The following is a 19,759-nucleotide window of genomic DNA, read 5'->3' on the forward strand; positions in this document are numbered from 1 at the left end:
GGTATGGAGCCTTAAGACGTAAAACGTAAAGGAAAGACGTTGTCTTTAAGTTATATGCTTGTGGTGCACTATTATTGATATAGTATTGGTCAATAACAGATTGTGAATCTGCTGTGTTTGGACTTTGAGCTGTGGACTCTTGACTTTGGGTGTTAGCTTGCAAGGTAAGCTTTTGTGTCCTCAGTTTAGCCATGTTGTGGTTCCACCATGTCCCATGGGGGTATGGTTATATGCATGTTGCGTTACATGCTTTGAATATTTGAAATGTTGTTGAGCTTTATGTGTAATGGCTTTTAATATGCATGTGTTGTTCCATCTTGACGGTAAGCCTGAGTATGTGGCGTCATACAAGACGGTGATCCGGGGTGGATGCAAGTGGCGTCTTGCACTATGTGTGGGTATTTGGCGTATATAAATCCTGCATTTCTCTGGCCAGTAGAATAGAATTGACACACATGACATGATTATCTGCTGCATTGCACTGTTTTAGAAATGATATTGATGAACTGCTTTTAAACTTATATTGCACATGTAAGTGAGCTTTAGATGGAAGATCCTTGAGGACCCCTTGTATAACGACCCAATTAGACACAGAAACACATGCTCCCAATGGCCACACTTACAATATGTGTTTGTTTTTAATTCTACAATATGTGTCCCGTTGTTTTTGTTACTTTTATTACCACATAATTAGAAATTCCCTTTGTGATGAGATAGTAATTCACTCACAAACATTTACTGTTAAATAGGTGTGTGTTTGGAATGAAAAGCATAGAAGATTATTGACTCATTTCTCCCTTGTGTCTCCTCTCTCTCTCTAAAACTCTTCTTCTTCTCTTTAATTTCTGTTCTGTAATTCTCTTTCCCCTGTAGCTCTACTACAATGGTGCTTTCATCGAGCTACTCTTCCTCCATAGCTAGAAGTAACATTCATCCTCTTCAAAAACAAATCACTGATCCCCAATCTCACCCTTCAATCTCACCTACCATTACATCATGCTGGAATGATATCACTGTTGCACTTCATGCATTAGACCGATCCCTTACAAAATCGCGTGCTGACTTTGCCAGGGCTAGCGCCGAGATGAGAGTTGATTTCGCAAGAGTTCGAGCCGAGACGCGAGCTGATTTCGCAAGGATGAGGGCTGAATTCGATCAGATGCGAGCTGATCTAGAAGATATAGCTGCTACTAGGATTCAAAGGATATTTCGTGCATTTCTGGTGCGGCGTCATCGATTAGTGAAACGTGAGACCCCTACGACTACTAACCAGTGGACAGCGTCCCTCCCACAATCGACGAGTGTGCACACAAGCTTTGCATTAGCTCCGATTGGTAGAGCGTCCTCAGCCTCCATGTCGTTTGGTGGATCATCTATTGCTAACGGAACACCCTATATTGTATCGTCGTTTGGGTCTGAGGGATCTCCAGAAGTATCAACTTACGCTGCAACGGTTCCTATTGAAGGAGTCTTTATTGTTTTGTCTACCTCCTTATCCATAACAACTATGATTCCTTTATTCTCAAGCGCATTTGGTTTTGCTGCTTCTTATTCGAGTTTCACATATATCCCACCGCCATTACCAGAGCCTCCGGACTCTCCATACCCTCATGGTTCTGCTAATATGGTCATAGAAGGTTTTGAATCTGTTAGTGCAATTGGAGCTGTTGAGAGTACAACCCAGATGTTTGATGAAATGAATAAGAGGAGATGTGAATCATACCTAATGCAATTTATTGGGTACAATTTGACATTCTGCAATGTCACTGCTAGCCTTGACTACATCCCATGCCTATCTGTCTTGCTTCAGTGGATCCAGGTTTTACCTCGGGAGGAACTCAGTTTGACAATCCATGCTTCAGCTTTACATTGCTGTGAATTTTTTGATTGGGACCTGAAGACTACTATGGCTTCTTCTATGCTAGAGTCCAATCGCCATCCTCTTCACCATGTTAAGATAACTTTCCATACACTTCACAAATTAGCAATCCTAATGCAGAACAACTTTGCCCCATTAGCTCTGCAATGCCAATCTCTCCTTGACGAGATTCTCTTTGGGTGTGAATCTTTGACTACCTTTGTTTATAATGCTTTTAGTGAGGATGTAGGCTGGTCAATGTTGAAATTATTCATCTTTGATAATTGTGAAAGTTTGACAGCAATTTGGTTCATTAATACCACTTTAGTCAATCTTTGCCTTGGGGATTTCCAGGCAATAGTCAATCTTGAGTTAGTTCAAGGTAATGCAGTGTATCCTTCCAAAGGGGATAATGATTTGTCAACTAAAGCTTTAACTGCTCTTTTTAGTTTAAGGAGGTGGTTGAGTGGCTTCTTATTTTTCTCATGCTATCTTTTGGCTCCTTCCAAGGGAAATATTTTGGCACTGGATCTCTTTTTGATTATGATAAAAGTTTGTTCTATTCCGCCATCAATTAGTGAGGAGTTCAAAAGTTATTTGTCAGGGGATCCATTTTACCTATCCATTATGATTTTCAAGGACGTGTACATGAGCAGCTCTGTCCATGGTGCATTGCTGGCTAAATTTTATACTTTTGAAAAATTGGATTGCAATTCTGATGCTACATCATCTAGAATCTTGCGGATGGGATATTTGTTGGACACACTTTTGGGGCTTGTAACCAAAATCTGTGCATGGACTTTGAAATGGTGGATTCTTCAGAACGCTTTTGATCAAATCTTTTGTGTCACAAAGGACTTTGTGTCGCCTGTAATGATTTTGATCAAAAAGTTTGAAATGAGAGAGGCAAGTATTTTACTCCCAGGAATGCATTTTGTTCGCCTTTTACCAGACCCCAATGCTATTGGTGGTGCTCTGCCAGCATGCCAAGAGGGTGCTTTCCCCACCATTCAGTCCAAGGAGAGGGAAGTCCAAATTATGCCAATTGATGTTAGTTTTGGCAGTGCTTTCTCCACTGATATAATTCCCATGCCTTTTCTTCTTTCAACAGCTACCGTCAACTTTTCAGGGAACTTTACAATCCACCAACTCCTTCAGTTTTTGAAGAACACCAATCCTTCTGACATTTTAAATGCCAACACTTATGATGGCATGTCTGGTGTTACGGTAGATGTTACCTATTATTCTAAAGAAGCCTTCAATTTCACTATGGTAACCATTAGTGACACAGAGACAGGCTGGCCAAGTTTTGGTGGAACAAATGCTACTGCAGAGAATGCTGAGACCTACAATAATAATTTGATTTGTGTCCTAAATGATTTTGGACTCTCTAGTCAGCCAAAGATAACCATTAATACCTATAAATTGTTTAATAAAGACAAGAGGAATGGACCTATATCAGAAAAACACTGGGATATTTTTTATCCTTTGCATTTTAGTGCTTCCCAACAGATTCGTGCAAATCCTTCACCATTTTTGTGTGTGGCTAAAGTTTGGGTAAATAGTGACAAGATACAAGTTGGCGTGCACTGGGCTGGTGAACTCTGCCAAGCACAATGTGCAGCTATTCAAGGAATCATTATTTTCATTCAGGCCTTGGAGTCAGATGCTACGTTGAGCAATGATATAGCTTTTTTGTTTGCTATTGCTGTTGTCTCACAGCCACAACAGATAAAAGGGGCCGAGCAGCTACACACAATTGTCATGATAAGTTTAGTGGTTTTACTGATTGTTATTCTCAATGCAATACTAGTTATGTACTCACAATACAATTTTATTGATATGTCATTCAAGCTTTTCAAAAAGAGGTTTGCAATGGATGCCGTGAGAGTGATCTTTGCCCTGATGCCTATAAGATGCTTTGTGTGGTCTTTTATGGGTTGTGGTTACTGCAAGAAGGACAATATCATAGAGGGCGTGATTTTTTACAATTGGATTCTGGTTTGGAATTTAAATATTTGGAATTCCTTGATTGCTACCTCTGTCCCAAAAGAATTTGGTGCAAAAGCTCTACAAGCTTTTGAGGAAATGAAAGTTAAAGGGTTTGTGCCACATAATTTCCCTTTTACTGGTATTTTATATGTTTATGCTCAGCTTGAGTTACTGGGTGTTGTTAAGCAAATGCATCACGAGATGGAACACAAAACAATAGCTGCCAACCCAATTGTTTTGAGTGGATTGTTTGACATGTATGCAAAATGGAGGGACTTGATCATTACAAGGTTGATATTTGAAGGGTTCCCTATGCTGTTATACTCTTGCCATAATGCTATGATTTTAGATTGTGCCATCTTTGATCCAGGTGGAGGTGCAACCCAACCTCGAGGACGAGGTTGTTTTGAAGGGCGGTGGAATGTAACGACCCAATTAGACACAGAAACACATGCTCCCAATGGCCACACTTACAATATGTGTTTGTTTTTAATTCTACAATATGTGTCCCGTTGTTTTTGTTACTTTTATTACCACATAATTAGAAATTCCCTTTGTGATGAGATAGTAATTCACTCACAAACATTTACTGTTAAATAGGTGTGTGTTTGGAATGAAAAGCATAGAAGATTATTGACTCATTTCTCCCTTGTCTCTCCTCTCTCTCTCTCTAAAACTCTTCTTCTTCTCTTTAATTTCTGTTCTGTAATTCTCTTTCCCCTGTAGCTCTGCTACACCTTGTCTTACTGAGATTTCTTGTTAGAGATCTCACCCCACGTTTGGGGGAATGCTTATTTCAGGTTGAGGTAGTATGGTGACTGATGCCTCTGGCGGCAGGAGGCCATAGCTTAGCTGATTATGATATTATGTTGTATTGCTGCCATGACTGGATTTTGATGTTGCTATGTATGTTTATGTTGTTGTTGAGACTAATGTTGGGCGTGTTGCCTTATTTGAGTGAGCATGAGGATTGTCCATGACACTTTATGTTAGTACTTTTAGATTGGAGTTGCATAACCTGCTAGTCGGTCCGGTCTACGTTGTTGTAGTTCCGTGACTTCTAGAGACACACTTATATTATCTATGTTATGAGGTATTTCAGTTAGCTGTTTTATTGCAATTACATACAGGCGATGTTTTATTAATTGATTAATAAGCAAGTTGGTAATGTTAATGACTTCATAATTGAAAAAGAAAAAGATATTCCGCATTTTTAATTAAGCGCTGCTTAATACGATAGTATGATAACATTACCGGATATATACGGGGTGTTACAAATGTTCTCCACAAATGACACATTTTTTTAGTGTCTATTAACCATAGTTCCCTTCTCATCATAGGCCTACGGGTTGAGCCAACATTATTACACAAACTAATCAACATTATAGATATCCAAGCCCAAACCAACGGATCACTTAATTAAAAGAGCTTTATACTGCACCCCCCATATAAATCACTACTTAGCCCATTTTATTAAAAGAAAAAACTACAATTGATTGAAACCCATAATAATTATAAAAAATTCAAACATTCTCCCACTTTGGTAACGATGAGCTAAGGACAAATTTTTATAACGAGGCCAAATTTTAAGAAAACACATTATCTAAGGTACGATATATGAATATCACTCAATCCAACTAAAGCCAAACAACAATGAATCAAGCGGTGATTACATCATTTATTGATATAAGACCTTCCATGGTCACAAATGTTATTTGATTCCACCGACTAGTCATTAGTGTGGAGTGTAGCAAGAAAATAACATGTCAAGGTGATCAAACAATAGCCAAACTGCTATTTTCTTTGTCAGTACTCAAATTTCTCTCAAATACCTTAAAGCTAGAGAAATTTCATGGTTTATCAAAAAATCATCATACAATCAATATAATGTCAACCACGAGCCGAGTAATCCAATCAAGAACAAGTTTCATGGCATCATTATGTCTCGAACTCCAATATAGTGACAACCACAGACATGATGGTCCCAATGACACTAAGTTCCAAAATTTTGCAATTGATATGTAGTAGTATATATACTCGAACATATAATAGCAAAAACTAATGCATTATCAATTTCTCTAATGAAAAGTACGTTTGTGTCCTAAATAAATAAATTTTTTGAATTCAAACTCCCAAGTACGTCAAAGCAACTCACAACGCCAATGTTCTTCACATGCATTCTACAAAAAAAAAAAAAAAAAACCATGGGCCTAAGTCCTTGAATTAGAAAGTCAGTCAATATGCTCAGTAACTGAGTCATCCACAAAATAAATAAAATTCATAATCAATTAATAACCTAAGAATTTGATATTATTTTTCCATCACCAAAATAAAATATAAGTTTTTCAAAAATGATATAAAATTCAAAACCCTTCTTAAAGAGGCCTTAAAGAAAGTTCATTTAAAAATAAACTCATATCTTGACCTCAAAGAACTACGCAAATATCTCTCATTGACTCCACATTAACTTCAACATCGCACAAAATCAATTATTTTCTCCCTCTAAAAAAATTGTCGAGTATGTTCTCTACATTAACTATTTAATGGCACTATGCCCTATCAAGATCGAAATGCATAAGGAAAATTCTCAATCTCATATCCATTCATTATAATTCAATCCAATCAACAATTCTATTATGGTATTCTTATCATTCATATCAAAAGTATATTCATTATATTAAAGCAATTATATTAATTATGGGTAATAAAATAATTTTAACGAAATAATTAACACACTATAAACTCTCCTTTTGGAAGAGTAACTAATATACAATTATTTCATATTATTTAAAATTTTATCTCAATGTAAATTTCAAAAATTGTGGGTACAATAACCCCTCTGGGCAGGTAATCGCAGACAATAATTTTTATCAATAAAGAATTCCGACAATTCACAAATAATGTTCCGAATAATCATGCTCAAATAATATGAAAAACCTTATAACGTGTTTTCAAAATTCTTATTGTATTTACTAAACTACAATTTATTCCACAAATTTCAATCCCCAATATCAACAACTACGTACCTTAGCTAACTAATCAAACTTAATTGATAGAGTACCTAAAATCTAAACTAAATTAGGGAGTAAGTACTAACATTATAATTACCATAATCTATAATAATTTTTTCATTAATTAGAATTTGACATGAACATATATATTTATATGTGTTAAGAAATTAAAATAAGTATTTTAAGAACGCTGAACATGAAATTAGCTAAACACATTTACAAATTGATTCAAAGAAAAAATAAATAGTATAATACAATAGGATTGCATCTGAAGAAACTATAGGGCAATATATAACTTCAATTAAAGCAACCAAGGTTGTAACCAAGGTCAAAACCTTGGATGAGTTAATCAATGAGCACAACATGTTGTCATATAAAGGTCAACATAATAATTTTTTTTATTAGGTAGAATACACAAACCAAGGTCTAAACCAATATCACTTAACTAATTGGGCTTTATACTACATCCACATATATATAATGACTTAGATAATTTTTTATTAAAACAAGAAAAATACAGTTGATTTTAACCCACAGTAATTACAAAAAATTCTAATAGTATAAACTAAAGTACCATTCAAGGCAATTCCATCAGTTTGCGATATTCAGCTAGAGCCCACATTGGAAAAATATTTCGATACATTGCATAATGGATAAGGCAATTCCTCAAGAATACGCCTGTGCATTCCTGCCATAAATTAATTAAAGAAATAATTAATAACTAACAAGTATCTCATGTATTGTCGTATATTTGTTATTTCGGATAAAAATAAAACTATGAATTTAAAAAATATTAAAAGAAAAAAATTAAAATTAAAAATGAGATATATATAATCAATTCATGTAAAACTTTAAAAATATAGACCAAAAGAGAAGAAATATGTAAATTATAAATTTTTTGAATATGCATAATTAATTCAAATAATTTGAATTTACTTTTTATAAAAAAAATTAAGAATAACTTACGTATACTAAAAGATTTAACTATCCTTAAAAAGGACCAGCTCTGATTTAATGCATAAAGATGGATATATAAATAAATTGTATTCTTTTAATAAATTTAAGATTAAAATTTGAACATACCATATGACTTCGAGTTTTTTGATTTTTAGGATTATGTAAAAATATTATTAAAAGTAAGTATAGATTAATGTTTGCTATTCTGCATGAAGACCAGTGGCGGAGCCACTTAAGGGTAGGGTGGTGTGTGAGTCCGGGCTAGATTTTTATAAATTTTACTTATTATATATAATTATATAATTAATTATGTTTAGACCAGTGCCAAAATTATAATTTGGCCCGGACAAAAATTATACTTTGACCCTATCTAAAAATTAAAATATAAACCATAAGGATTGCTGCACTGGTGAGGAATTTGGGTATGTTATATATTTAATTCTTACTTTTATAAAAAATTTAAAAAATATTTAATAAAATTAAAAAACATATAATAAAAATATTTAATAAAATTATAATTCTCTAGATTTATGTTTTTTCTTCCCGTGGGCTGCTTTTTTGCTACCTCTTGCCCTATTTTAAGGTTAGATTTTCTCTCTCTAAATATCAATTTATGCAAGATGTGTTGTTGAGCTTTGCTTAATTAGTATTTTCCTTTTTTTTATATCTTAAACCTTTTCTAACTTCGGCTTTTCCACAATTTTTTTTCCAATTTACAATTACAAGGCTCTCTTAGTTTGTTTATGGACCAAGACTTTCACGAGGACCCTATCTGGGGAGCATGACAATACGCTCTGGTTTGTCTTTGGCATTTGTTTCGTTCAAAGCTGTTTACAACTTTACATCCTTAGCCATCCAAGTTATAATATCCCTAACCTAATTAAATAGTAAATTACAGGTTATTAAGTAAATTAAACATGCTTTAGTGAGTAAAATTAAGTATAAGGCTTAATTAAATTAATTTGAGTCACTTTGGAGGTAAAAAGTGTACTCAGTGAAAATTAAGGGGTATAAATGGGTGTAGGCAAAAGTACCCAAAATATAAAAATGGAAATGGAAATATTCTTAGAAAAATATTCCAGACTTTTGGGTAAAGTTTGGTGATTATTGGAGTTAAATAGATAGACGAACTGATACCCACATGTTACCACTTAACTTATGTTAAGTGATAAGATGCAAACAGAACCCACTTTCCCCCCAGAAACCTGTCGACAGAAAGGAGGAGAAGAGAAGAGAGGAAGAAGGAGGGAAAGCCTAGAGATTGCTAATCTCAACCATTTTGAGTGATTCCAAAGCCTAAACCACTCCAAATCTCCTCCTCTTTCATAATCCTAGCTTTGTTTTGAGTGGGAAGCATTGTGGAGAGGGATATTGGCTCTCAAAAATTCGCCCATTTGGTGAAATTTGGGGTTTTGAGTGCTTCAACCTCCATTGAAGCTTGGGGAACCATCAATCCTTGGTTGTGTGACCATTGGTGGTAAGATTCTAACCCTTGAACCTCATGATTCCTTGAAATTGCATGAGTTAGGGTTTGTAAATAGTGTTTTAGGGTTTTTGATGGAATGTTGTTAAGTTAGCCATGTTCTAGGAAGAATGGAACTTAGAGCATGTTGTGGAAAATGCTAGGAACTGCGTTTAATCGGTAAAAATGAGCTTAGATAGCTAAATGAGTATATTTGTAAAATGGAAAGAATATGATGCTTGATATTGGATTTCTTGCATTGTTAATAAATGGTTTGGTTTGGTTGGTTGTTGATTATGCCTTGGTGTTGTCTAGGATTGAGGCATTTGGACCAACCGTGAGTGATCAACCATTGGAGCAAACTATGGAGCTTGACCAGCTCCTTGAAATAGGTAAGCTCTTGCTAAGTTGGGATGTAGAGTTGTTGTGGTATTAATGAGTATGTATGAATATTCATTGTATAGTATGATTGATGCTATGGCACCTTGGTGTAGGTGTGTTACTTGTAAGTCATTGTTGAAACCAAAGTTGATTGGTTGCTGAACCGTTGGTGGTGAACAAAGGTTGAACGGAAGCTTTGAGGTAAGCCTTCGGACCTTGGGTGTAATTCCCTTGATTGTTCCACCAAGCCCTAAAAGGGTAGTGGTGATTATAGTGTATATAAATGCAATAAAATAGTGTAATGCGTTGTTATACGTATGTGTATGCATTTGGTGTGGCATAGGATGGTGTTTCCCTATGTTGGTATGTGGCATGACGATGCGTAAATCATACTTGGTAGTTAGCTGGCCAGTAGGACTATTTGCATCTGAGTTTCCTTAGGACAGCTTGTGAGCTCGAGGGATTTCTCCTGGAGATGTATTGCACTTTGCATAGATATGTATTTACTGCATTATTATTGTTATTGCTATTACACTGATATGGAACTGTGGGGTGGAGAGATGCTCCAAGAACCCCTGGTTTACTGGATATATTCGTATATCTCACCCCGTGTTGTGGGGACCCCCTTTCAGGTAAGGATGCTGCAGGAGCCTCTGGTGGCAAATGGCCATATTTGGATTAGCATATGCATGAGGATCCTATATTTTCATATTATACATGTTGTTTTGTAGCTCACATGTATAGGATTGTAAATCATAGACCATTGATAGATGTATGATTTGTATATTGGAATGGACTTAGCCTATGCTCATGTCTTTGGTCATCTCTTTTGTTGATGGGAGCCAAGGGAATGATCATAGTGTTTTGTAAGCTAAGTTTCATGAATTGTAATGAACATGATTTGTAATTGATGAGTACTTTAAGTTTAATATATGTATGTTCATTAAGTATTGGTTTGTTGAACTGGAAACTAAATTAGGTACCTAGTGCTAAATTGGGAAATGTTGAGAAAACAAATACATCCTGTCCGTTTGACCAATTTTCACACCCAATGTGATGGAATTGGACTTTTATGTCTCTATGGAAGTTGTAGACATTTCTCTTAGCTTTCCATAGAGACCAAAATGGTGTAATTTGAGTGAGTATAGCTCAAGTTATGAGTGGAAAACCATAGGTAGGTTAAATGACCTTGTTTTGGGTCACCCAGCCCTGTGGATGGCGCCTGGGGCGCCAGGTTCACGCTTGGGGCGCCAAATTACGAGATCAGACAGTAGCATTCACGCTTGGGGCGCCAATTCCATGCTTGGGGCGCCAATTCCACGCTTGGGGCGCCAACTTTCTGTTTTCCCACGCTCTGGGCGTGGATCTCACGCTTCGGGCGCAGGGGTTCTGGAGGTTTCGCACCCTTTTCTTAGAAAATGCATAACTTTGGCTACGGTGCTCCGATTTGAGCGCGGTTTGAACCCACGCGTAGCTAATGAAAAATACTATAATATAGTAGAAGATGGGAATCATAAAAGGAGTTTATAATTAATTTGATAATTAAAGTGATGAAGACATTTAACGACGTATTGTCAAGTAGAATGAGAATATAATATTAAGTTTAGTCCCACTATTCCGCGAAGTATATATAGTTATGATCACGCACTTGGTTATTTGAATCCGGATCATTTAAAAAGGAAAAATTTATCCGGTTTTCTAATTGAACCAATGTGATTGTAACTGCGCTTAATGCCGTACGCAATGATAACAATCCGGTTCTAGAACGGGTTGTTACAAAAGTGGGTATGTTGGAGCCTCCGAAATAGCTTTGTTCGTGCGTTCTTGTGCATTGGCAGAGAAAGACAAACGCTTTTTAATGTAATGTGATACTATTTAGTAAATAATATAGATCAGTATCTTAGAATTCATAATAAAATTTTTCCCTAATAAATTTATGTAATTACGATAAATATTTTGATATATAAATTTTTTTGGCCCGAGCTGAAATTGGAGCTCAGCTCCGTCACTGATGAAGACATACGTAAAAAAAAATCCTTATTAAAATGACATCAGTGATGGAGCTATAAGTGGTAAAATATGTCATGACTCATAAGTTGATTCTTGATATGATATGCCAAAGTACATGTCTTGTCAACTCGTGGGATAAAACAAAAATAGATCATGTCTAGGTTTGGGAAAATAATACAAATTATTATTATGTCGTATTTTGGGTTGACTCGTGTGATCTGCATATCAACGACTTATTTTTTATTCAAAAAAATACAAAATAAAATTTGAAATTTTAGTGATTTTGACACTAACCGCTGTGAGTCACGGATCAACTTGCGTATTTTATTCAACATTTCTCGTTATTTTTAATTTTTTATAAAAATATCCAATCTAAATTTGTGTCTCAACCTATGTGACCCACGACAAGTTTCATTTTTTGACACGTTATTGACAATGTGTCATGTTCGAGTTGAGCAGTTTTACCCTCATGCCAACACTTCACATGATATGAACTTGATCCACCGACACATTTTACCACCTATTTTGCTCATATAATGCTGTAGTTATGAATAACATCACCTACTATGTTGTTACAAGAGTTCTTCCTATATTTTATTTTATTTTTTTAAAAAAGATAATATTGTTTGAATTAGATCAATAGATATAAAATATAAAACATATTAAAAAGATATAGAAGAAGTAAACTTGTAGAAAGTAGACTTAAATATAGTAAAGTTGGTTTTATATTTTTATAGATCTTGAATTTATTTTGATGTCTATTTAAATATCAATATATAAGTTAAGAATAATTGAATTTGTATTTAAAAATTGGATAAAAAATATATTTAAAATTTCTAAAAAGATTCTATTTTCTTACCAATTTGGCAATTTCAAATAAATTTGATGTATATTAAAAATTAATATATAATAAATAAATAAGATAAGAGAAATAAAAATAGGATTTACAAATTAGATACAAAGTAAATTTAAACAAAAAATGCTTATTTTATTTTTTAGTCAATCTCAAATATATTTGATATCTATTTAAATATCAATATGAATATTATTAAATAAAATTAAATTTATTTTGTAATCAATCCAAATGATTTGAGTATTTATATTCATATTATATTATATTGCGATTTATGTAATGTGATACATATGCTATGAATATTTTCATTCAATTATATAATTTTTTATTTTAAATTTAAAATTTAAAGTATATGTAATTTTACTCATCACAAATAATCCTCGCTTCGCCATTAAATGACATCAAAGGGTAGACCGATACCTGTTGTGGCCAATCACCATCTTCCAGTTGAGAATTGATGAGCAACTTTGCTGCATGATGAAGAGGAGTTGGGTCTCTCTTATCCTGCATAGAAATTAGAAAAAAGAAAACGTATTATTTAACATTTTTTTTTCTTTTTGAATTATGATTTAAGAAAGCGAATTAGATTGATCGTAGAGGCAAAAGGTGAATTGCAATTTGCAAGAAATAAAAAGTAGACCTGTCCAGAATGAATGAGAGCCATCAGAGCCCATGCAGTTTGTACAACATTTGAACGATTTCCTTCAAGGGGTATGTATATCTGCATCATCCAATTCATCAAACCACATTCATAAAGGGTAGTTGATTTATAAATCATTCAATAAATCTATCTATCTATCTACCTTTTTTGGGCATGATAGATGGCTCTCTCCCCATCCACCATCCTCTCCCTGTGTTGCGAGAAGAAACTCAACTGCTTTTCGAATTGTAGAGCAATTAGAGTAAGTCTTGCCACATGCTGCAAGCCCAGCAACAGCAAAGTATGTGCCATAAATGAAGCAAACTCCCCATTTACCATACCATGAACCATCAGTTGTTTGGGTATCCTCAATGAATCGAACCGCATTAATAATGGAATTCTCGATTTCTTTCTTCCTATGCTCCGGATATAGTTTCTTAAACAATACAAGAGCCTCAATTACCGATGCAGTACATTCAACATATTCATGCTCAACTACCATGTCCTCAAAAAATTCTGTGGGATTGAGCACCTGAAATGGTTGACATCGCAGATTAATTAATTAATAGCTAGTTACCGTTCTTGAAATAAATAAACAAATTTCATTCTTATTAGTTGAGATGAATGACTAAGATTAAAATTGAAGTATATATATAAACTAACATTAAAATTGAAGTATATATATATATATATATATATATATATATATATATATATATATATATGGAGTAGGTTTTTGCAATATATTTATGTGTGTGCATGGATTCTCGAGGTTTATGTCTTACATAGTGAACTAAATCACAATGTGAAGTATGGATTTGTTTCCCAAATGGGTAAAGTGTGTGGATATGAAGAAGATAAAAGAGGCAGCGACCAAAACTCTAAGATATCTCTGTTTAGCCTCAAATATGCTGAGGGTGCACAAGGGAGATGGTGTGTAAGGGCCACGATTTATGACTGTGGAGAAAGTTCAGCACAACAATGGCTACGGAAAGTAGAACCGAGAAGATGAACAATAGAAGAGTTAAGACCTCTTTATATACAAAATTAGAGATTCCTCCTCAATGCGTAAGCCGTGATGTAATAATCGTTTCCAACCCTGCAGACCCTACTAGGTGTGAGGCAGCATGACCTATGATGTGTAAAGGGCCATGTGTGCAAGGGAAATATGAGGAGGATGAGCCACGTGTTCCATTTACTGAATGATGGTGGGTCTTCTTGGCAGATTAGGATTTGGCCGGATAGGTCCATCCGCGAACCAGAATAGAAGCCCCTTAGTTTGGTGGTTTACTAACAAAGTGCCAAGGTGTTAGGAGTTTGTTCCAATCATCGGATCATACATTGGTATTTGGAGGATATAATTCTTTCCTTTAGTTTCTTCGGTCGGATTGACTAACTTGTCTTCGAAGCTCCCCAACTTGGTTTTCCAAGAAAGCCCCTTCATTTTTTTGCTCCAATTGTAGGCTATTACATCATAGCCACATGGCATTGTGTGATTGATTTGTACTTCATCATCGGCTATGTTGCAATGATAAGTTATGTGCGATAGTTATAATAGCTTTTTGGCCTGCTGCGAAAAGTCTTCTTTGCCCCTATGTGTTTTTACAATTTTATCCTCCTTTTTGGCAGATCCAACTCTAATTCCATCTTGGATTTTTGGTTTTTTTCTCTTCTCATGCCCATTGAGCTTCAAAGCGTGAGTTGGTTAGTCATCAACCACTTCAGTTATTTTAAAGTTAAAACCTTTGTGTCTTTCTTCTTCCTTTCGCAATTCTTTTCTCTATTATATCCTTCAATCTGCACAGGTTCTTGAGGTTCAGAGCTTTCGCCTTTTTGCACTTTGCTTTTCTTGGCTTAATGTTGCTGTTTTGCCTCCTTGTTCTTTTCATGTTGGCTCGTTGTTTTCCTCTAGTGTTATTTGGCCTCTGCGTCTAAGTCTGCAACTCTCATTGATCTAAGTTTCAAAATTTATCTCTAGGTGTCGCTTTTGTCCAACATTTTTTTTCTTTCGCTACTATTTTCTAATTTTCATTTGGTTTGAGACTGGTAGTCCTCCGAAAAGGTTTTATCTTTTTGGGTTGTTGTTTGTCTTTATTGTGTCATCTGAGAGTATGAGTGACGATGAATCTCACCATCACAACCCATTGAGACACAAGCATCAAGGGGGTTTTAGGAGACACTTCCATCAGTCTACTCACCATAGTGATTCAGGAACAAAAAAAAGATATTTTGAAAAGCCCATTGAGATATAAGGGATTTTCTTCAATGGGTATTATGGGTTATCCTCCCTTCTCCGAATCCACCTCCAATCAGAACTTCTTCTGGGGTGTCTAAGGGGATTTTGGCTGAGGGGGATTGGAGGTTAGATTTACTTTGGCCGAATATAGTTGTAGATATCAGACTTTTCGAGTGAGCCCGACTAGTTGGTTTTCTAGTGACTTTGATTCTTCTTCTTTTTCTTCTATTTGTACATCAGGATTTTTGATATGGCTCCCTGAAGACCCCCCAACCTTCCTGATTAGATGGCCAAGTTCAATGCACATCCAACTGACAGACTCCGCCTGACAAAACGCATCGGGGTGAAGAACATGCCCCTAGGGTCTCCCTATGTTCTTTTGCCTCTCATCCCTAAAGGAATCTGCTACTCATTTGGTCATCAACCCTTCAACTACCAAAGTAGTCATACCCTGCCATTCAGGGGTGATTCCCCCTCTTATCTGATCTCTTTTAGCATATTTGGCTACACGCGAATGGGTGGACCTTGAGTTTAAAGGTGTTGTATCTCGCATCAACAATGAAATCCTAGTTAAGAGGATGCTCATAGATGAAAGGAGACCTTTGTATCGTACATCTAGTGTGGAGGCAGACAAGGATTGGTATGTTAGCCCTCCTGGAAAAGAAGATCGTATCTGCAACGGTCGTGATCCAACCAGTAGCCGGCCAGACTTCCTTCATATGTATAGATGTTTTTTTTTTGTTGATTGTGGAGTTAAGTTGTCATTCACAGCTTTTGAGGAAAACATCTTTAACTGGCCATTAGTATCCCCGTCCCAAATACACCTAAGTGCTTGGGCATTCATGCATATGTTCGAGTTAATGACGAAGCTTTTGAAAAAAAAAATCCTTCTACATCACTATTTATGCACCTCTACGTTATGTCTCCTAATAAGAGAAAAATCTAGGCGGTCAAAAGGGACTTGCACTTTTTTGGCTTTTATTCCAATTCTAACAAAATTTTTAAAGAAGAATATCTCAAAATATTTCCCACCAAATGGGTTGCCATTCCCTTTTTTAGGGAGAAGCGGTGAATCTCTATTCCCCCTTTACTAGATTACCCAACATTAAAATGAGGAAGACAAATTTTACTATGTCCCCGAGGGTAAGCTTACTACTCGGGAGCACATCGCGCATCGCGCTTGCCAATAAAATACTTGAGATATTACGTGTGTTTAATTGTTTCTTTGGCTTTCTAATTGTGCCTTTAGTGTTTTGTATTTGTATTTATCATATGTGATTGATTTGGACATTACTCTATAGGGGAAAGATGGACGTATTCAAACTTTCCTGCTTGGCGAACGCTGGAAGAGACCGAAACTCCCTGGACTCAAATTAAGATTGTTGTAGCCTTAAAGGCATGGTGAGGGAAGATCTTCCTTCTTCCAGTGGTGAAGGAGAGAAAGCTATCACCAGATTAGGCGTCAAAGATATTGGACGAGATCGTCGGCTAGAAATGATTCTCACTCTTGTATTTACTCTTGTGGAGGATGACGCATCCATGGGGGATGATGTTCTGGTCGTTGAAGAGACTCCTCGTCTAGCTCCAAAGAGGAATAGTTCTACTTTTCTCGAGCGGATGAGAGTTCGATGAAAATCAGGCGAAAGACGGTCGCTAGGAGCTTTTTGAAATTGCTAGTGAGTAACGAAGAGCAAAATTTTGACCTTTCCATGCAGCGCAAACAACAGATTCCTGAGAGTGCCTTCGCATTCAAGGTGTGGATGGTACATATTAAGCGTTCTCTTTTTTCCCAATATATAATTCGGTAGGCTGGGTTGATAGCCATAGATACCCCGTTGGATGTGTTTGCTGAGAAAAAAATAAGTCTGGAGTTCGTCAAAGGTGTCGTGGAACACCTCGGAAAGGACTCTGTTCATTTGCAAGGGGTTGCTAATCTTGTGCAATTGTACTATCAGAGGGGTATCAAGGCTGAGCAGCAACTGCACAATCATCTCAACAAGAAAGAAGAAGATAACTTTGTCCAAGAAACTCTCATTAGTGAGCTTGAAACTCTCAAGAAACAAAAGGCCGATGATGACAACTTCATCATGGATCTTGGAGAGAGGCTTACCAAGGTTAAGGTCGACCTCACAGAGGCAATTGAGATATTTAAAAACCTTCGAGTAGAGAAGTAAATGTTTTCTTGGAGTAGTGCCAAATTTGAGGAGAGCTTCAACAAAGCCCAAATTGAGATATGTGGTTTAACTAGTCAATGAACGATCTCAAATAAATAAGTTGATACTTTAAACTTTAAGTTTGAAGCCAGGAAAAAAGATATAGATGAAGCGAAGAAAGCGACAGATAAGGTGAACATTGAGGTAAAAAACTTCTAGGATATGGTCCGCAAGATCAGTGTTGTAGCTTGCGAAAACATTTTAGAGCAAGTGAGGTTTTTGAACCCCTCAGATAATTAGGAATTCGTTGATCGGCTACACATCGTCCAAGAGGGAAAGATCTTTAATGTTAATGCGGATAAGTCTCCCACCCTACTCTTTGACACTTCATGCTCTCCTACTAAGGAACCTTCCTTCACAACCGATGATGTTCCAGATTTTCCTACAAAAATCGAAAAGCTAGAATAATGGTTTCTTTTGTATTTGTTTTTCATAGTTTAAGTATTTATGGGCTAGTTGGTCAACCCACGATTGATGTAACTCACAAAATTTTTATATACATTAACAACACATTCGATCGGATTATTTATCGACCGTTATTTTAACTTGCTTGTTTGTCTTACAAAAGTCTTTTTTTTTCTTTTCCCATTGTATTGCTTTTACTCACTTTATGCTGCTTTCAAATGATGCCTTTCCTCGAGGGGCTCTTGCTCGGACTTCTTTCCAAGCTTTAAGATATGAAGAAACCTTTTTCGCAGGATGTTCGCTCAGACTCATACTAGGGTTTGGGGATATAAGGGTATTTTGCCCATGGATAATTTGCCCAGATTCGTACTTGGGTTTGGGGATATGGGGACATTTTGCCTATGGAGAATTTTCCCATATTCATTTTGGGATTTGGAGATATAGAGATATTCCCCGTGGAGAATTTGCTCAGATTTGTTCCAGGGCTTGGAGATTTTGACGATATTCCTCGCTTGGACAATTATCGCAGATTCATTCTGGACTTGGAGATTTTGGCGATACTCCTCGCTTGGAGAATTTGCCCAAATTCGTTATAGGGCTTAGAGATTTTGATGATTATTTGGCGAAGAGATTGTTCTTTTTCACCAAGCTCTTGAATAGTTCTCTGGTTGCTGGGTCCATGATAAGAATATACTCTCACGAAGGTGTATGTAAGGAAGGTAGTAGGGATTATATTCTACTAACTTTTGGAGGGAGAAAAGAACACTCTAGGAGGTTAGGTTGGGTGTGAGATGAGAATGTAAAGTGTGTGAGGGTATCTTGGATATCTTTTGGAATTGGGATCCTTTTGGATTTTGGGTGAAAACTCTAGAGCCTCTCGAATTGCTCTAGAAAACAGTATTTTCCTTCTTGTATGTTTACCTTTTATTGCATTTGTCAGTCCTCACAATACTCTATATTGCCCATTATAATTTATATTGTTAAGTCTAGAAATTCAGCAAGAGGAATACAAATTATGGTGAAAACTGTAATAAAAGGTTAAAATACTGGTTTCTAGAGCAATTCGAGAGGCTCCAGAGTTCTCTACCAAATTCCAAAGGGATCCCAATTCCCAAATATTCCCAGATACCCTCACACACTTTACATTCACATCTTATACTCAGTCTAACCTTCTAGAATATTCTATTTTCCCTTCAAAAGTTAGTTATGCCACCTCACTGGTAGAACATAATCCCCTATTACCCTTCTCACATACATCTTCATGAGAGTATATTTCTATCATCCTACTGGTGGTGGTGTGGGTAGAGCCCGAATAGAGGAAACTGAGTGTTTATCTAGTGTCTCCACGTGCCCTTCTGAACTGGATCTTGAATCGATTGAACGGTGCTGCGAGTATTCACCACTATTTTTTATTTGAAGTTTCAAAACTCAAGAAATAATTAGCTAGAACAAAGATTAGAGAATGAGAATCAGAATTTACCGTGTGGTCGTGGGTTCGATTCCCATAAATTGCGGCACTGAACTAAATCAGAGTGTGAAGAATAAATATGTTTCCCAAGTGGGTAAAATATGTTGATATAGAGAAGATAAAGGACGCAGTGGCATATAGACCAAAGCTCTAAGGTATATTTCATTAGCCTTAGGTATGCTGAGGGTGTACAATGGGGATGGTGAGTAAGGGATATAGATTATGGTTATGGAACAAGTTCAGCGAAGCAATAGCAATGAAGAGTAGAATGGG

The 19,759-nt window shown here is 36.1% G+C and overlaps 1 protein-coding gene across 1 annotated transcript; it reads right to left on the reverse strand.

Annotated features, from left to right (window-relative positions):
* Positions 1-7,244: 7,244 nt before the first annotated feature.
* On the reverse strand, positions 7,245-13,690 carry LOC133297152 (beta-amyrin synthase-like). The gene is made up of 4 exons (XM_061496239.1): positions 13,328-13,690; positions 13,165-13,245; positions 12,945-13,028; positions 7,245-7,549 (listed from the first exon to the last, which is right to left on the reverse strand). Exons 1-4 carry the CDS (start codon positions 13,664-13,666, stop codon positions 7,439-7,441), a joined length of 615 nt encoding a protein of 204 aa, XP_061352223.1. The 5' UTR covers positions 13,667-13,690; the 3' UTR covers positions 7,245-7,438.
* Positions 13,691-19,759: the final 6,069 nt, after the last annotated feature.

This window comes from Gastrolobium bilobum, unplaced genomic scaffold (assembly GCF_033153095.1).
Source record: "Gastrolobium bilobum isolate Gb01-03AN ecotype WA unplaced genomic scaffold, APGP_CSIRO_Gbil_v1 utg842, whole genome shotgun sequence".
Lineage (NCBI taxonomy): Eukaryota > Viridiplantae > Streptophyta > Magnoliopsida > Fabales > Fabaceae > Gastrolobium > Gastrolobium bilobum.

Coding starts and splice junctions, on each gene's coding strand:
- LOC133297152 (XM_061496239.1), bottom strand. CDS start 13,666: ATGGTAGTTGAGCATGAATATGTTGAATGTACTGCATCGGTAATTGAG. Junction 13,246..13,327: donor ATCTATCATGCCCAAAAAAG/GTAGATAGATAG, acceptor TGGATGATGCAG/ATATACATACCCCTTGAAGG. Junction 13,029..13,164: donor CTCTCATTCATTCTGGACAG/GTCTACTTTTTA, acceptor ATTTCTATGCAG/GATAAGAGAGACCCAACTCC.